Genomic DNA, 14,383 nt, shown 5'->3' with positions numbered 1-14,383 from the left:
GGCTTATTGACTGAAGCCCTTCCGAGACTCAGATCAAAAGTTTTGCACACCCATAGGCTAGTAATATTGTTACAACATTCCATTTGAGGGTTTGAAACAAAAGTGGCAAATTGACTAGAGAGACGGTCAAGGTGCAAGGAGTTATGACAACTTTACCCCTTGGTTGCGCAGCTTCCTGACCTGCATGACTCTCATTGATGAAACAATGATGTAGGACTTCCTACTACATGTTGCAATGACATGAACAATGTGCATTGAATGTATGACTACACACAGGATTCTTCCATCAACAAGAAGCAATATCGCTTCTGAGGGTAACATCCTTGTCCTTCTTGGAGAAGCTGTTTCAGGTAACAATTGGGGACCAAGCATACTTGAATTTGACCCCTGACATGACACTTCTCAGAATTGTCCTTCTCAAGCACAACCAGGAAGGCTTTACCCCTTTACCCCTTTCCTGTCTTCCATTGTTCAAAGCTGCATTATGGGGTGGAGAAATTCCACTTGGAGGTGGTCTTTTGACAGTACAAATAGGATCTAGACTGAATTGCAACAGCTTTCTGTTTTCTTTCTTTCTTCCTCCAAGCCATCAAACACACACACACACACACACACACACACACAATGGCTGACAACAAGTCCACTGGTTTCACCGGCACTACATCACACCCAAGTGCCTCAAGTTTTTGCCAAACCTGTAAGGATTGCAGCAAGGCATCTTGTTCTGTTTTTGCCAAACCTCCAAGCAGCTATGAGAATTACAGCAGGGCATCTTGTTCTGTTTTTGCCAAACCTCCAAGCAGTTCAGAATCTGCTGTATTGGCATACAAGGAACTTGCGGATTATCTGCAAGGGAGGCTTGAGGGCAGGTCTCAGACGTCTGAAAAACATGGGAATTGAAGCACTTTGAGGCATGTTTGGGAGGGACTGTTAATCATTGTCACTTTCATGGAGGAAATCCCTCTCTGTCGCATTGCAAGCAGATGTCAAGGATGTCGGCTAGTTGCACTTTGAATTTATTGTCTATCAGGGAATTGTCAATACTTGTCTGACCAGATATGCAAGTTGTGATTGAGTGTATCTCATATTGTCTGCATTGAATGCCCACCTTCATTGCTTGTCTTGCTTAGTCAGTGGTCCACGTTGTTGAGCCTCTCAGATCTTACCGAGTCACAGGCCGTACTTCCACAAGGTATGATGAGAATAGCCACAGTATGTTTGGCAGCTAGGGCATAAGTAGCTTTGGGTGAATAATGGTGGACTCTTCATTTACCAAGTATTGATGATGCGTCTACCATGATTGTGTGTTTGCAATTAGCCATGTGTATTGCAATGATAGACGGGCCAGTCAGCCATAGCACAATATGTTCACAGTTGAGATAGTTGTCAATTTTTCATCACAGAACTGGGATGTATCTGTACGGTGGAGATAGGATGGTACTTATGTGGCCTACTTGTTTGAGTTCTATGATTGGGTGAGAGTCTACAGTACCATAAACCCTGTACAAATTGTGGTCAATGTCAAATGGCTATCAAACTTGGCATACATGATATGGCAGCCAGAGTCTAATTTTTGCAGATTTGTGAACCAACAATCCATTGGTGACCCAAAACATCTTATATGGTAGCCCAAAAGACCTCTTTGTCCACCCCAGGTTGATGAATTGTTTCAGTCAACCTCTTTCCCCTTGATTTTTGCACCTCGTCTCATGCTGTAAGGTTACATCTGTGGTTAGAGCCATATTGCTCCCTCAAGACTGATAAGAAAAGAAGGTGAGACTGAACATACTTGAGCAAAGTGACATTCACCCTCACCACTCTGCCAGATCAGCTAATCACCCAGGATTTCATCACCCCTGTTATTTTATAGGTGGACGCAAGTGAGGCTACTGGTGCTTAGAGAGATCTAAGAAGTAAATTGCCAAGTGAACACAACTGAAGGTTGACCATGAAAACCATGTATGAGTAGCAGAAATAAACTGACATGGAGATATGCATGTATCAGAAAATTGAAGACATAACATTCCTGTATTGATATCTACAGATGTTACACCCAGAGTATACAGAAAATTTATACACCTGTGCTGCCTACAATGTGGTGCCGCTGTGGTACAACAAGGTCAGTTGAGGATAAGAGCAGACATCAACGGGGACTCTGCCGAGCCACGTGAATGGTCAGCGCGAAAGTTGACGGATGCTCGGCGAAGTTTCGTTGAGGGATGAGATAGCTTCTATGAGAGGAATAATCTCTTAGCAATCTGCTTTACAACCTAGTTACACCCTCGGCAGACGCTCTACCAAACTTTGACCTGGCCTCCTTGAGAGGAACGCCTTGAGGTTGGCAGAGGTTCGCATACAGCTCACATATCCTTTTCCCTTCCGCGGTTATTTAGTTAGTTAGACTGTAGTTAGATAATGGTATACACATATTTCTACAGCACTATGAGGCATGTACGCATGTGACACGCTATCACACCTCAACTTAGATGCAAACAACTCTCAAACGAAGTAATAATGAAGCAGCGGTCAAACGAGAACCGGACGGTTAGCCCCTTCTCCATCAAATCTCGGTGGTACCATGCATGGCCCACCAAGAGACCTACGGAGGAGTGCTACAACGGCCAGAAGGGCTTATACACCTTTTAACTATGGTGTGAGACTAGAAGTAATTGGTAAGCAATAAAGAAAGGACACAGTAGGTTTGAACGGTTTTCAGTAAGCAGTCAGTACAATGTTGGTGCACAGGTGGTGAGGATTGTGACAATCAACAAGTGACTGCTGGAGGTGGTCTGAGTCTTATCTTTCTTTGGGTTGCAGTTTGGTGGTTGTGTTCAGAGGTGTGTTTGGAAGTGGCAAAGTGGATTGGTGACATGGTGGCTCAGTTAGGGAAGGCTCAAGTTCTAATTCATGCAGAAGTGAACTTGGATGTTGAAGGGCAGATGTCAATGCAGAAGTGAAGACAACCAGGATGCCAATCTCCTCAAGCTTTAGGCGGATATGCCATTGTGACCCCAATGTGTCTTGTGGTGGTGGCACAACATAATTCTTTGGTCACCCTGGTTGCATACATGTATCAGCTAACCCTCTTTCTCCTTGGCTTTTGTGCTTCTGACGATATCAATTTAACACACAATATGACATCAGTGGAGGTATCCACATTACATCTTGGAGACAGATTCAAAGGATGATATAAGTCAAAACATGTTTGAACACACCCCTGAACCAGTGTACTTCTCAGTACCATTGAGTTTTACAAACCTGTATCATGTATTAGCTCACCTTTTTACTCCTCTTTCCCTTCTTTTGATGTCATTGATGTCATAGGCAGGATCGACACGCTTGAACGACGCTTGACCACAGGACAACAGGTACAAATAGGGGTAAAGTCAAGTCTGCGCTAGGTGTTTTTTGTCTTTCCCGGGCATCAAATCACACACACACACACACACACACACACACACACACACACACACACACACACACACACACACACACACACACACACACACACACACACACACACACACACATCCATCATCATGTCTGATCAAAGGCGAGGGCACTATACATCCACCCCAACAAGTTTGGGTAATCCGTTGTAGCACTCCACCATAGGTCTCTTAGTAGGCCTAGCGTGGTACCACCAAGATTCGACGGAGAAGGGCTAACCGTCCGGTTCTCGTTCAACCGCTCTTGCATGTCCGCCCCTATCCTCGACGGACCTTGTTGTACCACACCGTCTGGAGCCAGCCACCATGCCTCTTATATTTATAGAGGAAGGGGTTTATCTGGGCCCCTGGCAGATAGCGCATACAACACCAATTATGGTCAGAATGACAGTGCTTGGCCTGGAGGAAGTACATCTTCACTTACAGCCTTCACAGATTCTGCATCGCGTGTCCAAGAGCTGGAGGAGGAGAATCGCGACCTCAAGGCTGAGCTTGCAGAGCTGCAACGGAAGCATCAGGAGGTGGTCTATGATCTGAGCACACAAGTGTCCTCATTGACCACACAAGTGGACTTGTTGAAGTCAGCACAGATTGGGTTGAGGATGTATGGCGACGATCAATACCACCAGGCTAGAGATGCTGAAGCAAGACTTGCTTACGAGAAAGCCCGTGGTTCCCAGAACCAGGATCGGAGGAGCCACCGTAGGTAGCTTGTCCTTATTACATTCATGATGGATTGAATCAAACTGAGAGAGTCAAAGTGGAGGATTTTGTTAAGTAGAAATGGATGGACATCTCATTAATCAGATATGTGAATGTGATTTAAGTCTTTGTTATGCTGGTCTGTGTCAGCGCTGCTATCCAAAAGTGTGCAGATTCCCCTCACACAATGGAGACTCGAGAGTGTTCGCGAAGTGCCACATTCGCTCTGCCTCCTATGCACAGGCGGCAATATTGCCGAAACGCCGACAACTTTCATCTCTGAGCCCTTCGTTGCGTCTATTGTCTCTTTGTTCATACATCGTCCACACATCATCCCATCTAGACTGATACATCTAGACTAAGTACATCTAAACTAAAAGGCGCAACGACCACAGGCTCACCCGTACCGCGCCAATACACACCGAAAATGACTTCAATGGCAGCAGCTTTGGCTGCTTCGCTCCCCGCAGCAACATCAGTACGACAATCAAACAACACCGCCAACCAAACTTCTTCAGCAGGTGCGAGCGCAGCGAACAATGCCACCAAGGTTCCGCAGAGATTGGAAGGTGTTGTGGATGTCGAGGCTGGTAGGGAGGTGGAGAGCGTTTCGTTGAATAGCTTGGTGAGTGGGAAAGCTTGGGTTGATCGACGGGTTGAGGAAGGGGAGACTTTTCGTCATTCTCGCGACGGTTGTGTCAAACTGCGCGTAAAGGAGGAGCAAGGCAGAACACTCGTTTGCGTGGACAGAAGGAAGAGAAAAAGAGAAGGGAGGCGGCTATGGCTGCGTTTTAGTCGACGAGCATGAGCTGACCGTTGCTCTTTCCGCGTCATAGGTCTTCCTCAAAATCATGAAACATTCCACCGACATTCTCCCCGCCCCTCCTTCTTCAACCTTGCAACAAGACCGAAACGCTCCTCCCCCTACCGCACTCTCGTCTCACACCGACTGTCTCGGTGTGCTGTTGGGTTTGGATCTGGACGGTGTGATGGAGGTCGAGGACAGCTTTGCGTTGCCAGGTGGAGAGACCGGTCTTGGACGTGAGTGGGGGTTCTCCTGTCTTTTCGCTTTCCCACCTCAGGCTGGCTGCCCATCACATCAATTATTCCCATATCTCCCTTACCATATCAACCTGAGTGGTTGCCCCTCTTCCGTCACAAAGAGCCTATTATCGCGAAGTTGCGCATACGCTGACACTGCTCCTCCACTCAGCCAACTCATACTCCACCCGACTCCTCAACCACCTCCGAGAAGTCCAAACTCCCGACTCCCCCATTGGTATCTACCTCTCCACCCACAACGGTGGTTTTGCCACCCGAGTGTCGGTCGACCTCCTCGCTGCCGTTGAGAAGAATGCTGGTCGAGGCAAGGCCGTTTTGGTCATTCACGATGCGTCCAGAGCCAACGGTGGGGATTTGAGTGTCAAGGCGTACAGATTGAGCGAGGGTGCGAGGGATGCCGCCAAGAAGGGCAAGTGGGATGGTCAGACGTGAGTGCCGCATAGTAGGGAATCACGAATAAGGAGAAATGCTGATTTTGGTCTTGCGTCTTTGTTATAGTCTTACCGAGCACGGGATCACCGCTTCTACCCTCCTTACTCCCCTTCCTATCAGCGTTACTTCCCCCACGCTCATCTCCGCTTTCCTCTCTACCCTCTCTACACCCGAGACAACCCCCGCATCACCCTCACTCACAACACCTTCCGTCCCCCTCCCTCCCTCCTTCCAGGCGCTCGTCAACCCTCTCCCTACATCTCTCACATCGTACCTCCAAAACACTCTCGATTCCCTCACTCTCCATTCTCACGAGGCCAACAACGTCGCTTTCTTGACTCGACAGATCGCCAGAGAAAAGGTCAAGCACGAACAAGTTATCAAAGATCGAGAGGAGGAGAATGCGCGAAGAAGAAAACAGGGATTATCAGAGTTCCCTTCCATCTCACAGGAGATCAGAGGAGGTACGAAAGAACCCAGTCGATTGGAGATGGTCTGTTTGGGTGGAATGGTCGATGGTTTGGCAAAGGGTATGGGAGCAGAGGCAGGGAAGGGTTTGGTCAGAGCGTACTTGTAGATTAGCTAGAGCGAGCAGTCATGAGGGTCCGGTTTCCTTATATGCATCTGGCATGACATCAACACGACGGAGCGGGTATCAGCTCGATCCTGCCCCACCAATGTGAGGAGGCGTTTCAAACAGTCCCAATCAGCGAAGAACCTCTTCATCTGAGTTGTAGTGAGTGGGAAGAGACATGTTATCTATGCTATGCTGTGCTATAATGCTATGCTATCTATGCTGTCTATAGTATGATGTTATGCCGAAGGTGATGCCGCGATTATGCTGATCATGTCAGTTATTCCTGTTGGGCCAAGTGCAACCCCATTAGGCCATCTCCGCGCCCCCGCATCGAGTATCTCTTATCACTCCACTACCCAAACACCAATCGCCATACCATACTCCCGCGACTTGACCCGGACTGACCCCGGACAAAGGCTCTTCGAAATCTATGATCACCGCTCCAACATTGGTAGGATCAGGCGAGACTGTCCCCCGGACAGGGGTCATGCGATGTCGAACTTGGATGTTGACTTTGTCGTCATTGCGATTCAGTATTTCCGTAGGGTAACAACCGTGTATCCAGTGGAAAGAGTCGGTGTAGAGTCGATCGCAAGAGAGTAATGGGTGATCCCTACGATTTGTTGTAAGTCAATGATCAAGCTTAAATCGACGTCTCCAGCCTGACCGCCCCATCTCTTGTCGTGGACGGATAAGGATGTGTTGAATAACACGAATACTCACTGTCCCGGTACGACCAAAATGTCTTGCCCATTCTCACCCACTCCCTTCTTCGCTACGAACAGCGGCTGTAATTGATTCGCAACCTTTGCACGCTGTCCGATGGTATAATACCACAATCCCTTGTGAGGCGCTAGTCTCTTCCCAGATAGATTGACGAGGTGGCCTGGCGATTCGGGTGGAGAGGTATATTGAGCTTTGAAATAAGAATACTATCAGCGTACGATGTCTTTCGCTTCCTGATGCCTGCCAGTGGCATCTGAGATCATTTGGAGGGCAGGACACCGATCACTTACAGATAAAGTCACCGAACTTCCCCCTTTCACCAATGAAACATACGCCCATCGATTCTTCTTTCGCATGATTCGGTAATGCCCAATGAGAGGCGAGACGTCGTACGGATGGCTTTGTCAGTCTGCCGAGGGGTAAAATGGTCTGTGATAAGTACATGCACACCTGTCAGCACGGCAACCAGAACGACTTCAGTGCGATTGCATCGGATCGGAAGGAGAAGAAAGAGGCGTTGTTGATAGGAGTTATATTCCACTCACCCGACTCAGTTGATACTCGCTCATCTGAGAGAGGTAGTATGTCTGATCTTTCGCCTTGTCCTTTGCTCTACAAAGTCTTGGGAAGTCGCCAGAATGATCGACTCGACCATAATGTCCCGTAGCAAGGAAATGGCGGTCTGCTCGAGGTAATACATCGAGTAAAGCACCGAACTTGATCTCTCTATGTAACGAGGCGAATCAACATTAGCATCAATCCAAGCTGTTGGGATGAGAAAACAGCTCGGCAGAGTGTCTATCACCGTCGTCCAAATACAATAGGAGGTGGACTGGACTTCCGCTCACCGATTACAATCCACATCGGGATTTGGTGTCCCTCCTCTCTCCCACACCCCTACAGCAGGTTCGAACACCCTACTCCAATATTCCTTTGACAGATCGACCAATCGCACTTTCTCAGAAGGTATTCCAAGCTGTTTCGTGACACGAAGAACGTCTGTGTAATCTTGTTCCCATTGACAAGGTGATAGATTTAGTGATTTGCCAGATCCAGAGGACGATGGTCCAGCATATGATAATGAGAAGGGAGTTGACGAGGATGATGATGAAGTGGAAGATTCGGAAAGTAGGGGATCCCAATTACGCATGAAGATGACATCGATGTGGATTGGCTATTGTAGTCGCAAAGGGAACGTCAGCATGAGATACATTGCGATTTTTAGGGGACGAAGAAGACTCACGAATTCACTCAGTATCCGAAGTGTGGTGGCGGAATCGACGCCACCGGACATGGCGACAGTGACTAGCGACGAGGCAAGAAGTGAAGTCAGCGTTTCTTTGCAATATGTACGGTTCGAAAGCAAAGCTCTCTCTGAAGGGCTTCAGAATTGGGACTCACCATGATCACCCTCTCTCAAGCCGAGCTCCTCCATAGTAGGTAGCAGCTCATCCAGCTCTCCCTTCGATAGACCACCCGTATGTACCCATCGCACAGCGCTTTGGCCAAAAGTTGAGCCTGGAAGAAGAGCTCGTACATCTGTACTCAATAGCCCCGCTCGCCTCTGCGCCATCCGCACACACGGCGGGACTGCCGCAGATCGAGCTGCCGGAATTGACGTCGAGGCGAGAAAAGATCGAACGAGAAGTGATCGGGACATTGCGGAGGACCTCTTGGTTCGCAGACCGGCGCCAACCTAGTCTTGCTCTTTCTTCGTCTGCCTCGTATTCACAGTCGAATCCCTAGTCGCCTGGCAGTCTGGCGATCTCTCTTGCCGAGTAGTGGAGTGAAAGTGAGAAGTGAGGATGGAAGCGAGAAATACAATAACAAATCACAAAATGATTTTCCAGAAAATTGTGGGGTATCCACAATTCGACAATAAATGTTCTCGTTGGTCAAAAACGACGCGCTGAACATCACATCCCATTCCATCCCATCATTTCATTTGATCTTTCATTTACAACCTCTCTCCTCTCCTCTCCCCTGCAACCCTCTTCTTGGTGATACCACCGCTACCACCTCGCCCGTCATGCCTGTATCAAAGAAGAGATCGTCAGCTAGCCAGAGTAATACTCCAGTCCCTTGGACACCGCCGTAAGTTTTTCTTTGTCTCACACATCGCCGCACGGTCTCTCTTTCGCGAGAGCGAGACGCGTTGTCTGTCAGACACTGATGTTGTAACTCTCACATGTAGTTCTCAGGAGGAATTCCAAGCTTTGAAAAGATACAAGTGAGTTCTGCACTGAGATACTGCAGGGGTAGGATATAGCTGATGTTTGATTTGTTGTGATAGGTCGTTCTTGCGTAAGTTGGAAGCGCGACTCTGAGCTTTGATCAACGCTGATGATCATACCAGTCCCGCCCAACAACTCATACGCACTTGGCGAGTTGTACGTCTATCTTTCTCCTTCAACCGTGGCCGGCCTTCAGTAAGAGAGATGCTGATATTCTATTTGCGATTTGCAGCGTTTGGCTTCCACACGAAGGCTCCCGTCCATCATCATACGTCCCTCCACCCCGACCTAAGAAGATACGCCGTCGTTCACCCTCGCAAGGAACAGACGGTGCGACCTCAACTACTACCAACACAAATACGAATGGCGAGAACGGGACCACCCAACCGCAAGAAGAAGAAGGCGAGACAGAGTTGGACGAATTTGATCCTGAAGAGATACAGAAAGAGTCGGATGCGAGATGGGCTGCAGGGTTTTGGTTGGGCAGGATCGTCGAGATCAGAGCGAGAGATACGAGTTATGTCTGGCTGTGAGTGGGCTGATTATCACGCACACGCTCCCTCTCTAGTCTCCGTTTGTTTCAACTCTTGGTCAATCTGGATGAACGTAACCGTGCGGCAGACTCAGATGAAGGTTCATGGTTACTGATTGATTCGCGTTTCCGTGCCACAGAAAGGTCAGATGGATGTGTCGAAACGTCAAAGAACTTCGTGATCAAGGTATCAAGACTGGCTTGTGAGTGGGCTCAGGCATGTATCCAGATATCTCTTTCTTTCGCTGACGAAGAATCCCATTGGTGACTCGTAGACCGAAAGGCAAAGTCGGGGGAAAAGAAGTTTACATGCTCGGACCAGAATATGATGCGCTCCAACCTGTAGGAGCTGTTGAAGGTGTGTATCATCTTATGCTATGTCGAGACATCCCACCCTTGTGTGAGGACTGCGTTTGGTCATTCGGTTTAGTTGAGCTGACTCGAATACTTGTGACATAGGTCGAGCCCAAGTAATCCTCTTCGACGAGACCAATCCCATGCAGGAACCATTCGACGAACGAGCGATATTCTACAGGTCAGAAGCTAGGATCCCCACTCCGATAGAAGCAGAGCAAGTGAGTGTTGCTGGCTGATCATCGCTACTACCTCTGCGGCAGCTTCACAGGTTGTCTAGGAGGAGGAGATTGATGCTGATACTGGTTGCATTTTCAGCTGTTCCCAAAACGAATCACGACGGGCGTTATCACAACTACCAAAGGAAAGAGGAAGAGTGAGACGTCCAATGCTCCATCCGGGCATCTTTTCGTGAGTTGATGTTGAACGGCCGTCGTCTCATCGTTTGAAATAGCATTGCTGACACTGGTGGACTTGACAGAATTTCAGACAACCGACATGTTATTGTGGTCAAGGGTATCTCCCTCTGTCCGATCATCCAGAAACAATGGCCCTGTGCCCTCATCCAGGTGAGTCACACATATACGGACAAGGGCTCGTCAAGTGGCTCTGAGTCGTTGACTGATATTGATACGCTCCGCGCAGACTGCCTGAAATGGTTTCATCTCGGATGTCTCGATTGGAAAGACCTCTACCGACGTACCCCTACACCAACGTATATTGAACAAATCAAAAAATCAGGTCTTGAACTCCTCTCTTTCCCAAATGCAGCCATCGGACCTACGGATCCGAAGAGATCTCTCACGGCGGGACAAGGACCATCGGATTCATCCTCAGGGTCCACTTCGACGACACAACACCGTCCCCAGGCGAAAGATGAAGAGGATCCCGAAGGGAAGTCGGAGATGGTGGAGATTGATTCGACAACTTTGGCAGAATTGAAAGAGGTTGATTCGCATTTACCTGAAAATATCAGACTGGCTGCTCAAATTGCCATCACGAGAGGACCGGGTGTTGAAGGGATAGTGGGTAACGCTACGAAAGTTGTCAGAGCGAGAGAGATCTTGCTTAAAAATCGAGAAGAAAGAGGTGTCGAATCGACCAAAACGGAGTTGGACACGGGAGACGCGAAGCAAGCAGAAGAGAGAGGGGAACTTGGTAAATTGATCAAACGGTGGCAAGTTGAATGGGGAAGTGAGGAGATGGAATTGGAAAGAGCAGTCATTTGGCTTTGTCCAAGTTGTCAAAGACCTATGTGAGCGCGAGCGCGAGCGAGAGGCGACCCAGACAAACATGGTGGATTAAAGAGACGTGGTGGACGTTGTGGACGTTTTGGACATGAGACACGAGGAGTTTATGATTTTACGATGATCCGAGAAAAAAGGCTACGAGTTAGCGATTTATATGCAGTATCATTTCTACATTCTTGTGTTTAGCCACTTCACTTCCTTTTGACGAGATACGGGGCTTGGATAATCTATCCACCCCTTTCATGCATATGCCTTTCATATGACGTTACTGGCCCCGCTGCAGTGTCGAGGAACTCCCTCAAGTCGATGAACAGCACTATCGGTTCATCTTCGTTGCAATGAATGGGTATGTGAGGGGCGTCCTCGGTAACCGCGGTAACACTTTCGTAAGACTTTAGACCAGCAGGTGACTGTCACGACACGGAGACATGAACCAATGCATCATTATTCATTAGGGATGGAATAGATGATCGTGATCGTCAAGTAACTTCGTTGACGCATGAATCTTGAATTGAACCGATCCGAACAGAGGACTCTTTTTGAATGATGAAATGAGGATACTAGTGAAAGTCAAAAGTCCATTGCGAATGAGAGTGAAATAGTTTAAAAAACATGGTGGGAAATATGAAACATGAAACATCCTCTTAGAGCGTCTTCTCTCCGACTACATTACACCTTGCCTTGTCGTGTATGTCATCCCTTCCATCACACCATATCCAGAAACACTACTTAAAGAAGTGTGACGGCTCCGACCAACATGCCAACGAGACCAACGACGACGCCGGTGACGGCGTGTGTGGAGAACATGGCGCAGGGACCAGCACCAGAGCTGGCAGCAGCGGAACTGGCACCTGAAACGGCGGCAGACGCACCCGAAGCACCGGAGGCGGCAGCACCGGATCGAGAAGCGGAAGCGGAAGCGGAACCTCCTGATGCTGATGCCGAAGCAGAGGCAGAGGAAGCTCGAGAGGTGACGGAAGATGCGCCGGAAGGTCGAGTTTGCGAAGTCGATCCGACACCGGTGGCAGCGACGGTGCTCCCGCCAGAAAGGATGGAGGGAGTGGCAGTCACGGCAAAGTTGGCAGTGTCAACTCCGTCTGAAAGAGAAATATAATCAGCTGATATCCTGGGATGCAGTAAGGGACGCTTGCGACTCACTAGAGATGGTGGAGTAGGTGACACAGTTGGAAGTAGCGGGGTAGCTAGAGTTGGCCTTGTCAGCGAATGACGGGTTGAATCGCTGCATCACGCCCACTCACAAAGCAACACTGCTGGGGGTGACGGTCTGTCCAACGGTGAACTGACCGACGGAACCCGCACCGTCGGTGTAGGTACCGGTGTATCGCTGTCGGAAAGTGGATGTACCACCTCCGGGCAAGGGGTAGAGACCGGGAGGGGCGGCAGCAGCACCTTCACAAGATGAGAATGTGTTGTTGGATTGGTAGAAGTTCCTATAGACGGAAAGTAGTCAGCAAATGGCCCGTGGCGGAGATGTGCAGCCGCTAAGGGCAGAGTTGCGATACTCACTCGATGGCCATGACGAATTGACATCCCATGATATCTAACTCGTGCTCACACTGAAGAGCAGTGGTGACGTTTCCAGTCTCGGCAGTACAGATACGGAGACAGAACTGGTCGTAGGAGATCTGTCGGGACGAGTAAGTAGTCAGCATTGATGCGCGAATACCCAAATGGTGATTAGATAGTGGTCGACCCGTTTACTCACGAAAGACATCCATTCCTCGTAGAAGACGTCGGTACCGCCGACGTTGGAGGTGACATTTCCGCCGATGGGGTTACCGAGGTTCTCAGCACCGTGAGGGTCGAGCTCACCACCGGCATCTCCGGGGACCTGCATGCAGTGGGCATAGATTGGCGTTTGGGAATCAAGTGAAAAGAGAGAAACGAGAAGAGCTCCGGCATGTCAGTGATAGCTCATCATTGAAAACCTGCTCCCACTCACAATGTTGACCTTTGTTCCGTCCCAGAAACCGTGGATTTGGACGTAGAGGGGAGTCTTGATGAACTGTATAGAGAAGCCGAAAGGGTCAGCTGAAATGTCGATTGCACAACGAATTTCGCCACACAAGTAGTTTTACAAGTGGGACGACAAGTCATGTGGTGATGATAAACCTACGTGAGCGCCGGTGATCGCACCGTCGGGAATCAACCTGAAAGGTAGGGCATGAAGTCAGCACACGATCTGCGGATTTGCCGCCATCGTCTAGACTACGAGTACAGCAAGTGTTACGGAGTGATGGAATCCGGGTGGTCTATTGTACAGGCCGCGCATGCACTCACCTAGCACCGTTTCTAGGCTTTGTGCAATAAGCAACGACGATTGGTTCCACACTTCCAATCTCGTTCTCAACACCTGTCCCTGACTCTGGAGGACCATAGAGACAGAAATCGTCGACACCGTTGAGGGTCAATAATCTCGAGAGGGAAGTTTGGTTGACGAACGATCCGACGGGGTAGAACGAAGGTTCGGCGGGGTTGGTAGCTCCGTTAGGGAAGGAGGCGGTCACTTGAGCGAGAGAAGCCGGGATAAGAGCGAGAAGAGGGAGAAGAGCGTAGAGTGACATTGTGTGTGTGTGTGTGTTGATGATTGTCGTGCTGAAGAAAAAGAAAAGGGAGATGAGTGAGAAGGATAAAGCGACCTGACACAGAAGAGAAGAAAGAAGAGGAAAAGATAATAACATGCAGTAGGTTTCTTATAACGGAAACCCATAATGGGAAACGCTTTACGTCCCGTGCCAAGACATCAAACAACCCAATTCCTAGCATAGCCCCTGCCACCCACCCACAATTCCACCCACTAACCAACAAACACGCGTTCAAACCGACCGGGCAGGCAGAACAGGCAAACAGGCAAACAGCGCGGGAAATGCTTGAATGCACACTTGGCACACTTTTACCGTATAACGTGACTTTTCGACAGGTAACAATGTCTTGGCGTGTGTATGTTACATCTCAACTCGACCTAGGAGCGGAATCGGATCGGTTTGATTTGGGATTCGATAATTCAATGGATCTATCTCTCCGAGCGGATCAAATAAGAGCGC

The 14,383-nt window shown here is 48.9% G+C and overlaps 4 protein-coding genes across 4 annotated transcripts; 2 read left to right on the top strand and 2 right to left on the bottom strand.

Moving 5' to 3' along the window:
* Window positions 1-4,578: 4,578 nt before the first annotated feature.
* Window positions 4,579-6,222, top strand: CI109_105397 (uncharacterized protein; the record flags this gene model as incomplete). Its single annotated transcript, XM_032007425.1, has 4 exons — window positions 4,579-4,776; window positions 4,988-5,192; window positions 5,365-5,641; window positions 5,712-6,222. 4 exons carry the CDS (start codon window positions 4,579-4,581, stop codon window positions 6,220-6,222), a joined length of 1,191 nt encoding a protein of 396 aa, XP_031858251.1.
* A 306-nt stretch (window positions 6,223-6,528) lies between these two features.
* Window positions 6,529-8,383, bottom strand: CI109_105396 (tRNA (5-methylaminomethyl-2-thiouridylate)-methyltransferase; the record flags this gene model as incomplete). The annotated part of the gene is made up of 7 exons (XM_032007426.2): window positions 6,529-6,835; window positions 6,946-7,138; window positions 7,239-7,377; window positions 7,494-7,674; window positions 7,797-8,122; window positions 8,192-8,253; window positions 8,350-8,383. The coding sequence occupies 7 exons, from the start codon at window positions 8,381-8,383 to the stop codon at window positions 6,529-6,531; spliced, it is 1,242 nt and encodes a 413-aa protein (XP_031858252.2).
* Window positions 8,384-8,830: 447 nt separating this feature from the next.
* On the top strand, window positions 8,831-11,327 carry CI109_105395 (uncharacterized protein; the record flags this gene model as incomplete). The annotated part of the gene is made up of 11 exons (XM_032007427.2): window positions 8,831-9,042; window positions 9,143-9,178; window positions 9,242-9,252; window positions 9,305-9,338; window positions 9,415-9,711; window positions 9,855-9,917; window positions 9,990-10,072; window positions 10,174-10,289; window positions 10,387-10,479; window positions 10,550-10,637; window positions 10,714-11,327. 11 exons carry the CDS (start codon window positions 8,831-8,833, stop codon window positions 11,325-11,327), a joined length of 1,647 nt encoding a protein of 548 aa, XP_031858253.2.
* A 720-nt stretch (window positions 11,328-12,047) lies between these two features.
* Window positions 12,048-13,903, bottom strand: CI109_105394 (uncharacterized protein; the record flags this gene model as incomplete). The annotated part of the gene is made up of 8 exons (XM_032007428.1): window positions 12,048-12,415; window positions 12,477-12,520; window positions 12,578-12,769; window positions 12,846-12,964; window positions 13,045-13,170; window positions 13,282-13,344; window positions 13,456-13,489; window positions 13,620-13,903. 8 exons carry the CDS (start codon window positions 13,901-13,903, stop codon window positions 12,048-12,050), a joined length of 1,230 nt encoding a protein of 409 aa, XP_031858254.1.
* Window positions 13,904-14,383: the final 480 nt, after the last annotated feature.

The sequence above is a fragment of the Kwoniella shandongensis genome, chromosome 9 (assembly GCF_008629635.2).
Source record: "Kwoniella shandongensis chromosome 9, complete sequence".
NCBI classification, from domain to species: domain Eukaryota; kingdom Fungi; phylum Basidiomycota; class Tremellomycetes; order Tremellales; family Cryptococcaceae; genus Kwoniella; species Kwoniella shandongensis.
This window is presented reverse-complemented; position numbering and strand designations above follow the sequence as displayed.